The 19,556-nt window shown below is 42.5% G+C and overlaps 1 protein-coding gene across 1 annotated transcript in view; it reads right to left on the bottom strand.

Annotated features, from left to right (window-relative positions):
* DPT (dermatopontin) overlaps nt 1–16,325 on the bottom strand; it is a 34,378-nt gene extending 18,053 nt beyond the window's left edge. Inside the window, exons 1-2 of the mRNA XM_010371767.2 lie at nt 15,994–16,325; nt 174–299 (exon numbers count right to left, since the gene is read on the bottom strand). Of these exons, the coding sequence (XP_010370069.1) occupies nt 174–299; nt 15,994–16,298 (431 nt within the window). The 5' untranslated portion in view covers nt 16,299–16,325. The remainder of the gene's footprint in view (nt 1–173; nt 300–15,993) is intronic.
* Nucleotides 16,326–19,556: the final 3,231 nt, after the last annotated feature.

Here is a 19,556-nt window from a genome sequence, read left to right on the forward strand (position 1 = left end):
GCATGAACATCCTCCTAAGTCGTTCATTCATTCTCGTCTACATGCCAGCGCTGCCTTCCAGGCTTGTGTGTGACCCTCAAGCTTACCTGAAGCTAGAAATATGGGCCAGAGCACTTCCTAGGTGCCTCTCCCACCCCAGGAATCATGAGGGTTTGGTTGGCAGCCAGACTCACCAGCAGGAATATGGGCACCTCTTGCTGTAGCGGCAACAGTAAAACTGCCACTCCCGATCCAGCACTGACTCGAAGTAGCGGCTCTGGAATCCTGCCACCAGCCCATTGTTGGAGCACGTCTGGTACCTGAAGAGAAGACAACAGCCCCAGGAACCTAAGGACAGTGACACATACACAGACCCCTTCCCAAGACCCCACTGCCACAGTTACACACTGTTTCTCTGACCTAGATTCCTAACAATGTATTCCATTTTTATGCAAATAATAGTCTTTATTATACTTGTAGAGATAATATAGCCTCTCCATTAAAATGTAAGTGCCTCAGAATTTTCTAACTGAACAAAATTTAGGGAACACTGCTCCTGTCGCACTTCTTTGAATATATAGTTGAATGGAAGCCTGCATAAAGGGGTGGATCTAGAAATTTACATCTAGAATTTTACAAATTCAAGATTGTATTATTCATGTCAATTAAAATAAAAGATATTAAAATTCATTTTACTGGAATTTAAAATAAAAAGACAAAGAGAAGCACAATTGTCATTTAAAATAAAAGATATTAAAATTCATTTTACTGGAATTTAAAATAAAAAGCAAAGAGAAGTACAATGAATTTCAAATAAACATTTCTTCTGCTTAAGAGTAGAGCCCTGGAAGGGGAGCATCACACACCGGATCCTATTGTGGGGAGGTGGGGGAGGGATAGCATTCGGAGATATACCTAATGTAAATGATGAGTTGATGGGTGCAGCACACCAACATGGCACATGTATACATGTGTAACAAACCTGCACGTTGTGCACATGTACCCTAGAACTTAAAGCATAAAAAAAAAAAAAAGAGTAGAGCCCTGGAAATTGAGCACAAGGATGATCATTCGTTCTGCCCCTATGCAGCATGCAAAGCCCAGATGAGTATGGTGAATGTGCCCAGAGCAGCCCAGTGGGAAAGCTGGGACCGCAGCCCAGGTTCTTGCTGCTTATCCAGGAATCTTTCTACCACCCACAAGACCATAAGCTCTACACAACCAGGGCATGTTTTGCTCAGAATTCTATTTCCAGGTGGCCAAGAAGAATCCTGACTGTGGAGGCAGTCCCTACAGAGTTGCAACAGGCCAACTGAATGCCTCAAACTCCCTCTAAAGATCCCTTTCCTATCCTAGCTGCTTAGTCCTAATTCTTCAAATATAGTAACCACTCCACTCCAGTCCACAGACCAGAAATAATTCTTGCTCTTTCATTCGACCTGTGCTGCTGCTGGTCTTCACAGCACCTTTCTAACTAAACATTGGCTTAGAATAGTACAATCATTTCTTCCTTTGTTCCATCTCTAGTATGATTTTCCCATAGCACCCAATTCCTATGGTGCCTCAGACTTGCCGCTTTTTGCTGTGATGATGAAAATGCTATTTTCTACCTGGCCACAGTGGGTTTCCACTGTTCTTGCTACTTATCCTGGAATCTTTCTACCACCCACAAGATCATAAGCTCTACACAGTCAGGGCATTTCCACTGTTCTTGCAACTTATCCAGGATCTAGAATTTTACATCTAGAATTTTACAAATTCAAGATTGTATTGTTCATGTCATTTAAAATAAAAGATATTATAATTCACTTTACTGGAATTTAAAATAAAAAGAAGACAAAGAGAGGCACAATGTATTGATGAATTTCAAATATACATTTCTTCTGCTTAAGAGCAGAGCCCTGGAAATTGAGCACAAGAACGATCATTTGTTCTGCCCCTACACAGCATGCAAAGCCTGGATAGGTATGGTGATCCATGGCCCTTTAATGAAATCCAGTGGATATCCACCTTACAGAATGAGCTCTTTTACAAACTCTTCCAAAATAGTTCTTCAGCTACCTCTCTTTCTTTGCATTTCCCACCATCCCAGCCGTTAGTCTATCTCCTGTTACGTGTGGGCAGAGCAGGCAGTTGTCTATTGCGGCATGACCAGACAGCTGCTCGAATGTAACCCTATATTCCATGGGAAGATAAGTTTCCAGAAAATTTAATGCATAAAATAAGTACCCTCTGCTGACTGGTGAGAGAGACCTTGTTGACACACAAGTTGTAACATTATCAACAACTGGATTTCATTTATTCTTTTCTATTGCTGAGAATGAACTTGCAAATCTAACAAAATTAGATAGTAAATATATTACATGTCTGTCAGAAATCATCTGTCCTTTTAAATTTATTATTTATTACTTAGTTATTCATTTATTCACCTCAGATATATAATTAAAATATGCATTTATTCATTCATTCAACGTCTCATACTCTACTACTGTTCTGTATCAATCACTTTGCTATTGTGTTGTGAGAAGAATTGAGAGATGGGCTCGGTATTTGGTCAACCATGTAAATTAGCTTGAATTCCCTGTTCCCAGGACTTGTAAGAAGTTCTGGCAGACTAGAAAACTCAGCTATAGGGGCTCAATAATGCAGGTTAAGGTGTAAATTGAGACCTATGACTCTTTGATAATCTAGCCTTTTTTTTTGGTATGTGTGACTGTAGTTCATTATACATGTATCTAGGTTTTTAAATTTTATTTTATTTTACTTTAAGTTCCGGGATACAAGTGCAGAATATACAGGTTTATTATATAGGTATATGTGTGCCATGTGGTTTGCTGCACCTATCAACCTGTCATCTAAGTTTTAAGCCCTGTATGCCTTAGCAATTTGTCCTAATGCTCTCCCTCTCCTCACACCCCACCCACCGACTGGTCCCAGTGTGTGTTGTTCCCCTCCCTGTGTTCACGTGTTCTCATTGTTCAACTTCCACTTATGAATGAGAACGTTCACTGTTTGGTTTTCTGTTCCTGTGTTAGTTTACTGAGGATGATGGCTTCTAGCTTCATCCATGTCCCTGCAAAGGACATGATCTTATTCCTTTTTATGGCTGCATAGTATTTCATGGTATATATGTACCACATTTACTTTATCCAGTCTATCACGGATGGGCATTTGGTTGGTTCCATGTCTTTGTTATTGCAAATAGTGTTGCAATAAACATACATGTGTATGTGTCTTTATAGTAGAATAATTTATAGTCCTTTATGTATATACCCAGTAATGGGATTGCTGGGTCAAATGGTATTTCTGGTTCTAGATCCTTGAGGAATCACCACATTGTCTTCTACAATGGTTGAACTAATTTACATTCCCACCAACAGTATAAAGCATTCCTCTTTCTCCACAGCCTCGCCAGCATCTATTAGTTCTTGACTTTTTAATAAACACCATTTTGACTGGCATGAGATGGTACCTTATTGTGGTTTTGATTTGCATTTCTCTAATGATCAGAGAGGTTGAGCTTTTTTCATGTGTTTTTTGGCCACATAAATGTCTTCTTTTGAGAAGTGTCTGATCATATACTTTGTCCACTTTTTGATGCGGTTGTTTGTTCTTTTCTTGTAAATTTGTTTAATGTCCTTATAGATTCTGGATGTTAGACCTTTGTCAGATGGGTAGTTTGCAAAAATTTTCTCCCATTCAGTAGGTTCACTCGGAAGTCTTTGCCCATGCTTATGTCCTGAATGGTATTGTCTAGGTTTTCTTCTGGGGTTTGTATGGTTTCGGGTTTTATGTTTAAGTCTTTAATCCGTCGTGAGTTAATTTTTGTATAAAGTGTAAGGAAGGGGTCCAGTTTCAGTTTTCTGCATATGGCTGATGTAGCCTTCTTTATTGTACCATACCACTGCTCGCATCTCATCAGGACTACACTAGTGCCTGGCATATTTCAGCAAGCTATATGAGTGTAATGGACTAGGCTCATGATACGGTGGAAAGGTAGCTTTGGGGGCTGATCTACAAGGGTGGTCTATTCTATCCTAATTCCTAGTAATGTGGGTGAGAGGTAATTTCAATATGAAGCTCTAAGAATCATAAGCAAAACTCATATGTGTCCAAAAAGAGAAGGCTGCCACAAGCTAGTGCTCTCTGTGACCTGTTCTCCTACCATCACTAAAATGCTGCCTTCATCTAAAATGAAGCCCTTTCAGGACTGAGCTGGGCTGTGGTTTCCACGGAGCCGTTGTTCCATTGTTTTGGCTTGTCTTGTCCTCTACAGGGGACAGAGCTCCCATGGGGGTAAGTTCCCCTAAGTAAAAATAAATGTAGGAAGATAAGCTGAACTGTTTCATGGAGTACCCGTTCTGAAGGCAATCCAAGTTCCACGAATTCCCCGCCGGCTGTCAGCCAAGCTGCTGACCCCAGCGCCTGTATGGGAAGTGTGTGTCACTTTCTCACACACCACCTCAGATAACTCTGCCCTGTGAAGATTATTTGGACCCTACAGGCTCAGAGCCTAAGAACATATGGTGAAAGTGAGATAACCAAACATAACCCTCCTCCTCCAGCTTTGGTTTGATTGCCTTCACATTTTGGTAGAGGGAGCCTGTGCAGGAGTTTGGTATGTGAAAGCATATTCCTCCCAGAGCCGGATCTTTGTAGGGGTACCTTTTCACACTGTGGGGAGCAGATAGTAGAGTGGCTAAGAGCACTGGTTATGCTGTTGGACGGCTTCACTGTTTCTTAGCTGTGTTGCCTGGGCAGGCTTCATGCCCTCTAATAGCCTCAGTTTCCTCATCTGTAAAATGGGCATAATAATAGCACATGTGTATTAAAGTTATTTTGAAGGCCAAATAAGACAATGCATGTAAAATTCCTGGGATTAATAAATTGTTTATTAGTGTTGTTATACTTACATTTAGTCTACACAGTAATTATGAGTCTACTTTGTAAATGCTGTCCCTTGGCTCCCCTGTGTCTAATCAGTGAAACACTGGTGGATTCATAGGCCCTCTTTGAGCTGCTGTTTCCCTAAAACAAAGCTCAATGAGGTTGGATGTCTTAGCCACCCACTTTGGAGCACAAGTACTTTAGTATGCCTTACCACCCCCCGGAAGTAGTATTCCGTGCAGTGTCTGACATTGTTGTCCAGCAAATGTTTAATAGAAGAACGAGGGACCAAATGAGCGACCCAGCTATCTCCCATTATCGGAGGCAGAATTGACTTTTAAGAGTTCATCACTCAATTCCATTAAGGGCTCTGAAACTCCCTCCAAGTACTTTCCATGGATTTTGGGTGGGCGATCCCTTTTCTTGCTTCCATCTTCTACCTACAGCTCAATGATGAGAGGGCAAAAATAAATATAGCTTTGGGCATTCCTCTCCTCCATTCCTCTCATTTTCACTTTTAACAAAGCTGCTTATTTAACAAGACTCACCTAAACACTGGTCATATCTGCAGGATTACAAACACAGAGCTAGGTGAGAAGAGAGGCAACTTCTAAATGGAACAGGACAAGGGGAGCTGGAAGGGACTGCATTGCTAAAGTTACTCAAACTCAATTTAAAAAGAGATGGGCAGCAGTCAAATGACTAATGCTCTGACTCACTTCACCGCATCTGGTTGTTGCTTCTGAATGGCCTGGAGAACAGAGCAGTGGCTCAATGCTTTGTTCTGCTTGGAGGGAAACTACTTGGAGGGAATTTCAGGCCCCTTCATGGATTTGAGTGAGGAGTTTCTAAAAGTCTCCAAGACAATGACAAATTTCCTGGTGAATTGTATGACATGACCCCAGCTCTAAGGAAATATTCTTATTTCCTTAGAGCAAGAGGGCACTGGTACCTTACTTACAAGACTCTCCTTCCTGTCTGAGAAGACATACTTCTTTCTTTTCCTACTGCCTCTTTGAAGGCTGAGGCTCAATTTCAGTTTCAGAAACTAGAGCATTGTTAGCCCTGCTCCATCTGACACTGCTCAAACTTTCTAGAAGGAAAGTCACAAGGTGATTACTACTCCTCTGAAAACACATTTGTGAACCTATTCTGAGAAAGTGGACTTTCTGAAAATGATTGATCTCAGGGCCATCACCCTGAAAGCTAAAATGGAAGACCTTCTCCTGTATCTCCAATAGTAAAACATAAAAGCAGTGGGGTGCAGGGGAAAGAGCCCTTGTTGAGGAATCAGCAGACATGAGTTCTGGTTGTAGCCTTGACTTTAACATGCTTTGTGGGGTCTCACCTAAGGCACTATGTGGAGTCAGTGATAATGCCTATAAAACTCTTGGCCAAGATACTAACTGGAAGAGTCAGGACCCAAACTTAGATTCATTTGAGGACAAAGCTCATGTTCATGAGCTTTCAAAGAATACAAAAAATCTCTTCAAGATGGTCCCACAGCTCTGACTGGTGTGCTGGACAGGACTTCTTCTTCTTGTCTGCATTCTTTACCAAGTCCAAAGCTATTGGACAGGCAGAATTCCAGAGCATCTGTAAGGTGTGTGAGTGTCTGGTTTTGTTGGTGAACCCCTCTATACAATTTTAGAAGTTGGACTTGCTAAGAAGTTTGGACTTTAGGTGGTGTGGGGTTGAGTCAAGTGAGGAACAGGGTAAAAGGAAGCAGCACCATTTTGGTCAAAAGCTCTCAAAATTCCATTAAAGAGTTAATAGATGGGCTAGTTATGCTGGTCTTTTTCTTCCCAGCTTCACAGACACATAGGTGTTTCAAGGGCTGTTAGCCAGTTTCCAACCCCACTGCAGAGATGGACTATGAGAAGTTTTGCCCATGATCTAGACCACTGGCTCACTCCATGTGGCAGAGCATCCTTAACACCCCTAAATTTCTTCCCTGCCCCAAAGGTGGATGAGGTCTTAAGTAATACCAAAAGAGTTTCTTTCTTAAATGCTCATCATCACTAGTCATCAGAGAAATGCAAATCAAAACCACAATGAGATACCATCTCACACCAGTTAGAATGGCAATCATTAAAAAGTCAGGAAACAACAGGTGCTGGAGAGGATGTGGAGAAATAGGAACACTTTTACACTGTTGGTGGGATTGTAAACTAGTTCAACCATTATGGAAAACAGTATGGCGATTCCTCAAGGATCTAGAACTAGAAGTACCATATGACCCAGCCATCCCATTACTGGGTATATACCCAAAGGGTTATAAATCATGCTGCTATAAAGATACATGCACACGTATGTTTATTGCGGCACTATTCACAATAGCAAAGACTTGGAATCAACCCAAATGTCCATCAGTGACAGACTGGATTAAGAAAATGTGGCACATATACACCATGAAATACTATGCAGCCATAAAAAAGGATGAGTTTGTGTCCTTTGTAGGGACGTGGATGCAGCTGGAAACCATCATTCTCAGCAAACTATCGCAAGAACAGAAAACCAAACACCGCATGTTCTCACTCATAGGTGGGAACTGAACATTGAGATCACTTGTACTCGGGAAGGGGAACATCACACACCGAGGCCTATTACGGGGAGCGGGGAGTGGGGAGGGATTGCACTGGGAGTTATACCTGATGTAAATGACGAGTTGATGGGTGCTGACGAGTTGATGGGTGCAGCACACCAACATGGCACAAGTATACATATGTAACAAACCTGCACGTTATGCACATGTACCCTAGAACTTAAAGTATAATAATAAATAAATAAATAAATAAATAAATAAATAAATAAATAAAGAGTTTCTTTCTTTTAGAGTAAAGCTTTAATTTTTGTTAATTCTATTTTCACCAAAATAATTCTTTGAGTAGCTAGCAAGCATTTATAACAGGTCCCACAGAATTTTAGAATGTTCATTAAGTCTTTCAGCAATATTCATTAGAACTCACTCTATACCTGATGCTGCACTTGGTCTGGAATCTCTTCAGAAGACTGGTACTGATAAGTAGACACTATGACATTGGACAGGCAGAATTAACAGACACTGGTACTGATAAGTAGACACTATGATAATACAGATACTGGAAAGAAGTAGACTGGTCCCAAAGACAGAGGAGCAGAGAATTAGGAGAGTGGGTGGGGATGGTGGAACAGTGAAGTGGCAAGGGACAGAGATAAACCCAGCTGGGGGCAAGTTTGCCCAGTAAAAGAAGCCTTTAAAGTTCTGGATTTCTCTGCTAATACCAAACAGAATTGTTCCATGACCCATCTCTCCCCTTCTGCTGATATTTATACCTATTTCTGTAAAACTAGGATGACAGTTCTTAACTTGACAGTATTACACGAAAAGTAAAGAGATGCTATATGTCAAGTGTGTAGCACAGAACCTGGCACAACATATATACTTGAAAGGCAGGGGAAATCATAGTTAGTACTCCTATGATAATAAAAATATCTGTAATTTAATAGAAAGACAGGCTACATCCTAGTCTCCAGTCACTTTCAGTAAATATTGGAGCCTGTGTTAGAAATTGTCAGGATTGAACTTCTCCAACTGGACACTGAGAGGAGCCTCAGAAAGCACATATCAGAGCACAAAAGACAATACCAAGCCTCTCCTCCTTCAAAGAATCTTCCTTTCTTGACAATTCCAAATCATACTAACTCTCCTTCCTCATGACATGTTGACATCACCATCACACATTTCACCTAACACATACTGTCACTGAGTAGCCTCGGTGCAGGGCTGAGGGCTGTCAAGTTTTTGAAGGCAAACACTGCACCATTTCCTGCTCATCCTCCTGCCACCATGGTGGGGATATGAACAGTCTCTTTAAACAGTGTTAAGTTGCACACATTCTGCTCTCTTCCTGCCTGCATCTGGGTAAGAGTTCTGCTGTTGTCTCCATGTCCGGGTTTTCAGTCTGCTAGTCTCTCTACAAGGTTTTAACACAGTGAAGCAGAAATGACCTGGAGAACAGCATCTCTGGATAGAAAGACCTAGCACAGGACAGAGTGAGACCGCCTCCCAAAATACAAATTCCTCAGTCTTTTTTGGAAAAGTACATGCAGGAGAGGCTACCCCAAGGCCTCTGAGAAGATCTAGATTATCTTGTGAGATGCATTTATGTCCTGAGAGCAATTTCAGGTCATGCAGGGATTGCATGAGTTATGTATGTTAGCATCACAATAAATTTGATGTGAGTTTATGAATATCAATTACAATATTTTTAACCAAGAGATCTAATGCTATCTCCGTGTCTATTAAAATGTAATAAATATTCAAGACACTCATAATGTACACATAATATTTATAGATTGTGATTAAATTATATGTTCCAAAAGCAAAACGATATATTTCAGAGGCTCTGTAATCTAGCAATTTGATTTTCAACTCCAGCTTCATAATTTACCAACTGTGTGATATTTGTCTCCATGAGTCTCAGTTTCCAGAGTAGTCATGAAAAGTAATAATAAATAACTTTTATCAAGGGCTTGCAATGTGCCAGGCATTGTGCTTAGCACTAACCATGCATTAATTATTTTAATTATCAAAACAATCCTATAAAATGGGCTCAAATAATGAGCTTCTCACCACGATCACCATTTTATGTGTAAGGAAACTCACATTTACAGAGGATAAGTAATTCCCCTAAGGACATACGTTAATATACATATATTATCTTATTTAATTCTCAGAACAGTTCTAGGGAGGTGTGTTTTAGATGCGAAAGCTGAGGATTTGAGAGCTGAGATGACTTGAGTAAAGGTAATAGTGGGGTTAGTGGGGTTGCATTTTGAGAATTGTTCTGTCTGACTCTAAACTTCATTAACTTTTCAATATTTCAAGATACCTCAAAGAAACACACACACACACACACACACACACACACACACACACACGATATCTTAACTCTGCAGAAATCTCTTATTGATTAGGAAGATTGTGTCCTGCAGTTTCCCAGACAGAAGCAAATCCCCTCCTGGGAGGAGGGAGATTTTGCCATCCTTACAAGAACAGCCAACAGCCATTTGTGCAGAGCTCAAGTTCCCCCAGACAATTGATTCCTAGCACTTAGGAGAGTGACCTAGATGGAAAGTTGGCAAGAATCCTAGATCTGTCATAACCCTATTCTCCCACACTCAGCCTTCTTGCCCTCAGAAGTCATCCTTATGTGGATTTGATATCTTTTTTAGATCAGCATTCACTATGGCTTTATCTAGGAACAAAAATAACATCAGCATTTCATATCACCCACAGCACTGTGGAATCAGGCTGGCTGGCTCAGGTCCTTCCTCTGCCATCTGCTAGCCATGCAAGGGCAACCTCCTCATATGAAAAACACCTGGCTTCCAATATTGTTGCCAAGATCAAACAATATTAGATTTTGAGTAACTCACGGGCATAGACTGTATGTTCTTCATCTCCATCTTCCTGGGGCCTGGCAAAGTTTGTGCTAATAAGCATTTGGTAGTGAATGAATAAACAAATGAACATATAAATGAGGAATACTCTATAAATCATAAATCACCATGCAGATCAGGGTTAGGGCCATAGAACCTATACTTATGTAAAGTTATGGATTTCTCTCCTAATTCCAAACAGAATTGCTCCATGACCCGTCTCTCCCCTTCTGCTGATATTTATATCTACTTCTGTAAAATGAGGATGACAGTTCCTAACCTGACAGCAATGTTTTTATTGTTTTTATTCAGTTTCTAATCGCTTCAGTCTCATGGCCTTTATTCCTATTCTATGAGGCAAGGAGATTTCTCTAGATTGTGTGCAAGACCCCTCCAGGGCTGGGATTCCAGGATTCTGGTGTACTATGTTTGTACTGCATCCTTATATTTATTTTTTAATTTTATTTTGAAGTAATTTTAGATTTACAGAATGCTTTTAAAGACAACACACAAAATTCATGTATACTCTTCACCCAGGTTCCTCTAATGTTAATTTTCATAACTCTGGAGTGTCTAGAAATGCTAAGAAATTAACCCTGGTATAACACCAGACTCCAGAATTTGGATTTCATCAGTTGTTCCACAAATGTCAAACCAGGATAGGTTACTGTACAGCATTTAGTCCTTATGGCTTTTGAAATAAAGAGTTTACTATTCAGTTTTTGAAACTGATTGAGACCTTAAGATTACCGAGAGAACGAAAATCTGATAAAAACTTCATTCTGCAGTGGCAAAGTGTGTCAGCCACCCTCTGTGCTATCCTTAAGAAATCTTGAAAGACCATCCTGCCTGTTGGTAAATGCAATAAATCAAGATGAGATGTGAACAATACAGTTGAAACCCCTACTATGGACTGGACACTGGAATATTGGGAATCAAAGGCATAAGCAAAATGGTTCCCCTGTGGGAAAATCTGCAGGCCTCTTTGCTGAGGGCCGTTGGGACACTGGCTGGGGTTTGGACTGCTGATTTAGTCTTTCACTGCGTATGTACTGAGGGCCTGTTATGTACCAACACTCTTCTAGGCACTGGGGATACAGTGGTGAATAAGACAAAGACCCTGTGTTCATGAAGCTCGTATTTTGGTGAGGGAGACAAAACAAGAAACAAATGCCAATCAGGCAGTGACAAGGGCATTGTAGGAAACAAAGCAGGCTGAGGGAGTGGAGACAGTGAGATGCGTGGGGAGAGGAGGTGGTCTTGGAAAGCATCCCCGAGGAAGTGGGCGCTGTGAGTACTCAATACTCAGAACCATGACTCAGGACGATGGCCCTGCACTACACTGAGGCTTGGTCTTGCTTAGATTAAGGAAACAGTCCGACCGTGGAAAACGAAGTTCCCACCCAACCTATCCACCTTCAAATGCACCTTGATGCTTCCATAGCCCTGTTGCATAGATTCCTTTCTCCTCTTCTCCAGTCTGCTTTGTCATTGGTGAATTCATAAACTCAGCTCTAACACCAACTCCCACTCCAAAACAGCTCCTTGGGATTCCTTGAAGCCCGGGGTAAAAAGTAGACGCCAATAAATGGAACACTTTTCCTCTGAACTCAGAGTCCGTGGAAAGCTGGCTTGCCCAACATAAGCCACATCAATTCCAGATTCACTAAACTTTTACTAACTGTCCGTGGTGTGTTAGGCATTTGTTTTAGACTTCAACTTGCTTTAGAGTTTTCTTATACTTTATCCTACAAGTATCATAGTAACGCAAGTAACAGCTTGTGAGGTGGGAGTCACACCTTCCTTTTTCCTTCTTCCCTCCCTTCCTTCTTTCCTTCCTTCCTTCCTTCCTTCTTTCTTTTCTTCCTTCCTTCCTTCCTTCCTTCCTTCCTTCCTTCCTTCCTTCCTTCCTTCCTTCCTTCCTTCCTTCTTTCCTTCCTTCCTTCCTTCCTTCCTTCCTTCCTTCCTTCCTTCCTTCCTTCCTTCCTTCCTTCCTTCCTTCCTTCCTTCCCCTCCCTCCCTCCCTCCCTCCCTTCCTTCCTTCCTTCCTTCCTTCCATCCTCCCTCCCTCCCTCCTTTTCCTTTCCTTTCCTTTCCTTTCCTTTCCTTTCCTTTCCTTTCCTTTCCTTTCCTTTCCTTTCCTGTCCTGTCCTGTCTTGTCTTGTTTTTCCTTCTCTCTTTCTTTTCTGCCAGAATGAGGTACCGAATGCCACAGATACCAGCAGGAACTGTGAATCCAGGTTTCCTCCATCCAAGCCCAGGGCTCCTTCCACTACACAGTAGCTCAATCTCACTAGAAAATTTTGGCTTCATTTTATTCCACACAGGACCCAGTGCCCTACAGCCTGTGCTGACCCAAGTTAGAGCAGATTCCCTGAGAACAACCTAGGCATGCCCTGGGATGGCGAGATACCACTCATGGGGACCCAGATAAGGCCTCCTGGCAGTCGTTAGTGCCAGAGACCAGCATCCACACTTCAGAAGCTGACATCTGAAGAGCTGGTTTTCAACAGAGAAACTGTGATCAATGGCAGCACCACAGACCACTCAGCTATGATGGCAGCACCTTTTAAAGATGGCACTTTGATTAGAAAGGTTTTCTTTTTAGCAGATCCTGTGTGCTATTGTCAAGCCTATGTTTGAGACTCCTCCCCTCTTTTAAAATAAACCTGAAAGCTAGTTTACACAAGGCAGCCAAATTGCACAAAGGCATCAACAACTGTTCCCTGAGAACAGAATAAGCCTGTAGCCAATGTGAAGATGTAATTGCTCCCCAGCCCATAAGCAATTTCTTTCCTTTCAGATTTTTCACTGAGACTGGAGCCTGAACTCAAAGGCATAATAATTTTTAAAAGTGCTTCCAGGGTAATTGGTGTCAGTCCTGGGGCAGCTGGATCTTATTGTAAAGAAGCTGTTTTGCATGTTTGTGAGTTTTCAACCCTGTGATTAGTAGAGGGGGAGAAGGAGGCAACAGAGGGTGGAAGGAGGAAAGGAAACCAAAATTACTAGACACTGCACACCCAAAAATGCTGAGGAAGAGGAGGTGGAAGAGACATCTTGCCTGTCAGCTTTTCCCTCGACTCCCATGGGCCAAATAAAATCATGTTATTTCACCTTCTTTCTCTTTTGCTTTTCTTCAGATAGTTTGGGAGTTCACGACAAACCAGTCACAGTTGGCAAGTTTAAAACTAAACATCATTTGGCTTCTCTCTCTAGCACGGATGAACACAGAGATCAACAGAATGCAAGAAAAAGCCAAGAGCATTTTCAGGGGTGAGCCAGAGCTCTGTGGAGCCTACAGAGATCATGCAGCCTGACTGCTTATTTTCCAAATGAGGCGGGAGCCTGGAGGGCTGAGCGTCTGGGCCAAGGTCACACCACAAGTCATTAGAACCAGGATCCAGACCCAGGCCTTCTGACTCAGAGCCCAGGGCTCTTCCTCTAGGGCTTGGGGAACCATTGCTGAGTGCTGCTTGACTGTGGCTCTAAAAAGAGCTGTTAGAAAGGAGTCTCGCCCATGTGATGGTGCTCCTGAGAGATGAAGACTGGAGGGACAGTTGTAATTAGGTCATTGCCATGCTCCACGTTAGGCAGTGGGCCTGGCTGTGGGGAGTCATGGAGACTACAATCAAGGCGAGCCAGGTCTCTGAATCAGCATCTGTCAGAAGGGGTTTTGAATAACTAAATCTGCTCACCAGAGGCCATGGGGGTGGATGAGGATGGCCCATAAAGGCTGTCCAAGCAGCCTCCACAGCCCCGGTGCCCTCACCTGCTGCTGCCTGTGTGAGTCCTCTCTCCAACCCTTCTTCAGGCCGGCTGACCCCCTCCACAGTCCTGGTAACCAAGTAGGGCTTATCCCTCCGGGACTGGGCTTCTGCTGGGGTCTTGCAGGTCCCCACCCACTCCAGGAGGAAGAACTGCCCTGAGTCTGGTCCAGTGGCACTGGCTCTGCTGACAGAGTCAGCTGTCGGGTGGGAGCCCATGCTGTGTGGAGGCAGCAGCCTCTCAGGAGCCCATCACTGTGGCAAAGCACAAACTCTTTGAAGCAAGACTCTCTGGATCCAAACCCCAGCTTTCTAGTCGAGGAAATACCTGATCTCTAGACTGCAATTTGTCTACCTATAAATGGCATATACACTTGTTTTGAGCATTACATGAGATGATCCACGTAAAGCACTTAGTATGGAGCCTGCTCAGAGTAAGCACTCAATAAATGGTAGCTGTTGTTATTACCTAGAGGCCTGCACTCTTGCCTGGTTCCTCCACCCATCAGTGTTTCTTGCTTTTGGATTTCCCATCATCACCTCTCTACTGGTTGTGTTCCCCAGGGTTCTGTGCTTTTTTTTTTTTCTATTTTTTTTTTTTTTTTTTTTTTTTTTGAGACAGGGTCTTGCTCTGTTACCCAGTGGGGAATACAGTGGCATGAACATGGCTCACTGCAGCCTCGACTCTCTGGGCTCAAGTGATCTTCCTGCCTTAGCCTCCTGAGTAGCTGGGACCACAGGCTGCGTATAACTACACTGGGCTTTTATTTATTTATTTATTTTTTTCTGTAGAGATGGGGGTCTGGCTATGTTGCCTAGGCTGGTCTCGAACTCTGATCTCAAGTGATCCTCCCTCCCCAGCCTCCCAAAGCGCTTGGGATTACAGGCATGGGCCACCATACCTGGCCAGGTTTTGTGCTTGACCCCTCCCAGCTCCACAACACTAAGTACTTGTTGCCACGCATTTGGGTTGCTCTACAGATAGCACAGGCAGCAGCCCTCCAGGTGGGCTTCCTCCTCCCTGGACCACCTCTTCCATTCTCTCCTCCAAACCTCTTACAGTGCTGGCTCCATCAAGGCTGTTGTCAATAATCAGCCTAGCAGTTAATGGCTACTAGGATGAGCTCCTGACCAAGCACCTGGGCTGAGACCCAGCTGAGACAATCACACCCTACAAAAAAGTACAAGCTCGAACAAGTTCCATGTTACTGCCTAGGGCAGAAAACAGTCAGGGGAAGAGAGCACCTCTCTCTAAAACCCTTTAGTAAACTATTTTCCAGCAATAAAACCCACTTTAAATTCAGGCAGAGAGAAGGACCTCAGTACTCATAATTGAGAGAGCACATGTAATCAAGGCAGTAGACAGCTATTTAATTTCACTTTCCTTTGCCTAAATTTCCTTGTCTCCTCTTTCCCATTCACTTGCTCTAAATCAATATTTCTCAAACCCTCTGTGCTGAGAGATCAATTGTTTATTTTTCTTGTTCCCAGACTACTGTGGGCCCATACTTTTGTAAAATGGTAAAAATAAATTGCTAAAAAAGAAAAATGCCATTCCGATGGCATAGCAAGTTTAAATTGCTATAAAGTTTCTTACTTTTAGTTTCTGTACATATCTTTTGGTAGTCTGGTAAGCAAGCTTCTTGCAGACCTACACCAGTCCCTGGCCCCAACTGAGAGTAGGTAGAACAGCTTCTGGAAGGAACAGAGCCACAGAGGAGTCTATCTCCCACAGACACTCCTCATCCCAGGTTTTTGTCCTGTAATGTAGTCTGCTCAGCAGCAGCCCTGCTCCACCCGGAGCATGCAGTGGTGAGGTTTGGGCTGGGATTTGCCCAGGGTTTGGTTATTGATATTCCTTGAGAGTCTAGCAGCCCCCAGGAGGAGGGATATGCAGAGATGTTCCCAGACCCAGTGCAGTGCAGCCACTGGCCCTTACCATTCCATGCCAGCCCTGTTGATCTCCTCCCACCAGCACTCCGTGGGTTCCCCGAGGCTCTGTGGCGTGGGCATGCAGGCGTAGTTCCATTGTCTGTCAGAACCTTCCTTCTTGCTGAAGATGCTCCTCACGGCCACTATCACCTGCCCCTGGGGACACTGGTAGCTGAAGCCCTGCCGGTTCAGATTCACCCACCCATCATCGCTGTAGTCATGATACTGCTGGTATGGGTACCCATAATCGCCATACTGGCCCCAGGCCATGGTGACTAGGGGCAGAAGCACCCAGAGAAGACTGAGGTCCATGCTGCCTGGGATTTTGGCAAACAATGTCACTCTAAGATTGCTGGTCTGATGGTTTTATATAGCTGCTGCTGACATGTGGCTTCCAGATGTGGGTGAGAAGGATCCAACTGCAGTGTGTCATCGCTTAAGCAAAACTTTTCCATGCTGAGATGTCAGCCATAAGGACATTCAGCTTGTTTTAAGGTGGAATTCTAGGAATATACCAATAGCATGTAAGTCTAAGAAGCTCCCCGGAGAAAGAATGACTTTGTAGGTAGATTATAAAAGCCAACTGCCGTATCCCCCTATAGAAACATTCAGTTGAAAAACACTGATCAGCAGCATATTTGTTCCTCACCTTTTAGCACCTCATCCCTTTCTGTCCTACCCTACCCGCTAGTAGCAAACCCCTGTATTTGTTCTCCAAACTAGCCTTCCGGGACCACACAACCAGACAGTGATTTCAAAACACCGAAATCATAGACTGAAGGAACAGAGCCATCTAGATTTCTGTAAGCCTGAATGCCTGTTTTTTTTTTTTTTTTAAGTTGTCAGTCCAACACTTTTTAACCCTTGAGTATAAGCATGGATATACCAGTTTGCAGGGCTACTCTGAGAACTCATAAGTTGCATCAGGAAGTACTATAGGCCCATGGGGAGATAAGTTGGATAAAATTTCTACATTTAAGCTTCTACCATGCTGCTGAAATTGGACCCAGTCAGGTCTAGAAACTGTGCTCTGCTCTCAAAAATGTAATGGGTTTAATCTAAATAAACCCCCTTTTTATCCTTTGGTATTTTTGCCCTCACATTGAATTTTCTTTTCATTGAGTTATAATTCACATATAATTAATTCACCTTTTGAAATACTTAGTGTACAGTAATATAGGCAGCACGCTAATCAAGACTTAGAACAGTTCTATCAATCCAAAACATCCCCTCATATCTCTTTTGTAGTCAAATCTTCCCAAACACCCAGCTCTTGGTAACCACTGATTTACTTTCTGTCTCCATAGTTTTGCCTTTTCCAGAATCTCAAATAAATGGAATCATACTACATGTAGTCATTCATGTCCACCTCTCACTTAACATAACGATTTGGCCGGGGGCGGTGGCTCAAGCCTGTAATCCAGCACTTTGGGAGGCCGAGACGGGCGGATCACAAGGTCAGGAGATCGAGACCATCCTGGCTAACACGGTGAAACCCCATCTCTACTAAAAAAAAATACAAAAAGCTAGCCGGGCGAGGTGGCGGGCGCCTGTAGTCCCAGCTACTCGGGAGGCTGAGGCACGAGAATGGCGTGAACCCGGGAGGCGGAGCTTGCAGTGAGCTGAGATCTGGCCACTGCACTCCAGCCTGGGCGACAGAGCTAGACTCCGTCTCAAAAAAAAAAAAAAAAAAAACCATAATGCTTTTAAGATTCATTCGTTTTAAAATTCAACATCTCGTTGTATGTGTTGGTATTTTGTTTCTTGTTATTGTTGAGTAACATCCCATAGCATGGATGTACCACAGATTCTTTATACATTTACCAGTTGAAAGACATTTGGGTTGTTTCCAGTTTTTGAAAATTCATTATATTTTATATAATGAATTACATAAAAGTAATTATAAATAAAGTTGATATAAACATCTATGTATAGGTTTTTGTGTGAACAAACTTTTATTTCATTTGGGTCAGTACCCAGGAGTGGGATTGCTGGATCAGAAGGTAATGTATGTTTAACTTTTAAAGAAACTGCCTAGCTGATTTCCAAAGTGTGACACCATTGTCCACCACTACCAGAAAATTACCATTAAAAAAATTAGCTATTCAAATAGGTTTGTAGTGATATTTCAGTGTGGTTGTGATTTTTCATTTCTCTAATGACCCATGATTTTGAGCATCTTTTCATGTGCTCATTACCCATTCCATGCATTCATTGATGATTTGGCTTTTCAATTTTTTTTTGAAACCTTTGGGCATGTCTTAAGCACAAAGGACTTCCCATTTCTCATCAGTGTTGTTCTGAAAGTTTCTTAGAATTGTGATCATAGACCAATTCTATCTAAAGCCTCTGTGAAGTTTGTTAAAATGTCTGGACTCTGGCTCTTCTGCAGGCCTGCTGAATCATAACCTCACAGGGAGTGCTCAGGTATTTATATTCTTAAAAAAAGTTTTCCAGGTGATTTTTATTCACATCAATGTCTAAGAGTCACTTTCCTAAAGGAATGTGGAGCCAGAGAAAAATCACACTATTAATCTCACCGTCTGCCTAATCTATGGCACATTTGCCAGATGGTATTCAGTCTAGATCAAACACCAAGATAGCCTTAAAAGGGAAAGAAAGTCATACATGAGAATAAAGCAACAATTAACGAGTGTGTGTGTGTGCGCGTGCTCGCGCGTGTGTGTGTTGGGCGTGCAGTTTTCTCTGATGATCATGGTTACTGAAGCGAGGGGGAGAGGCTCTGGGCTGAACAGCTATATGAGGCTTAGTTTTGTTTTTAGCACCATCTTCTCCCATCACTTCCATCCCTAAGTAACCGCCCAGTGCTGGCATCGGAATTCTCCTTAGCTTAGAATGATCTCTCTGATTCATGATATGCTGAAGCAATCATTCTCAACCTTATCAGCATTTAAGGATTACCTGGAAAGCTTTTGGAAACCTCCAGCGTCTGAGCAATTTCTGGACCAATTAGATCAGAAGCTTCTAAGCAGGGTCCCGACAATGACGTCCTTTGAAACCTCCCTATAGGCTTCTCACCGGAAGCCAGAGTTGAGAACCTCTATGCTAGAGGTTTTTTGTTTTGTTTTGTTTGTTTAATTTTTTCAGTTTATCATCCTGATGCTCATGAGTTGTATCTTGCATTCTGGGCATGACATGAGCTACTTTAAACCTTAAAGTGCTCTAACAGACAAAGCAAATTATTGTAAACACTCATCTTTATTATACATTTATTTTCCAGCGATTTCCAGGGCCTCTGCCTGATCTCCATTCTCTGCAGATTTCTTTCAACTACAGCTAGAACTACCTCAGTTGGATTCCCTGTAACGTGCAAAAATAAATATCTTCATGCTAGAGTCCAGTTTGAATATAGATTTCTGTTACTCAAAGCTGAAAGCAACCTAACTCATCCAGTGTCTCAGGAGATTCCAGAAACTGGTGATGCCTTTGAGAGAGATTCCAGTGACCGCACAGAGAATGGTTTCCTTACACAGACATTGAGGACATAAGATTAATGCATTTACAGTTGACCATGTATTTTCAACTAGGTTACTATATTATCTTCCTCAT

Source organism: Rhinopithecus roxellana, chromosome 8, assembly GCF_007565055.1.
Source record: "Rhinopithecus roxellana isolate Shanxi Qingling chromosome 8, ASM756505v1, whole genome shotgun sequence".
NCBI classification, from domain to species: domain Eukaryota; kingdom Metazoa; phylum Chordata; class Mammalia; order Primates; family Cercopithecidae; genus Rhinopithecus; species Rhinopithecus roxellana.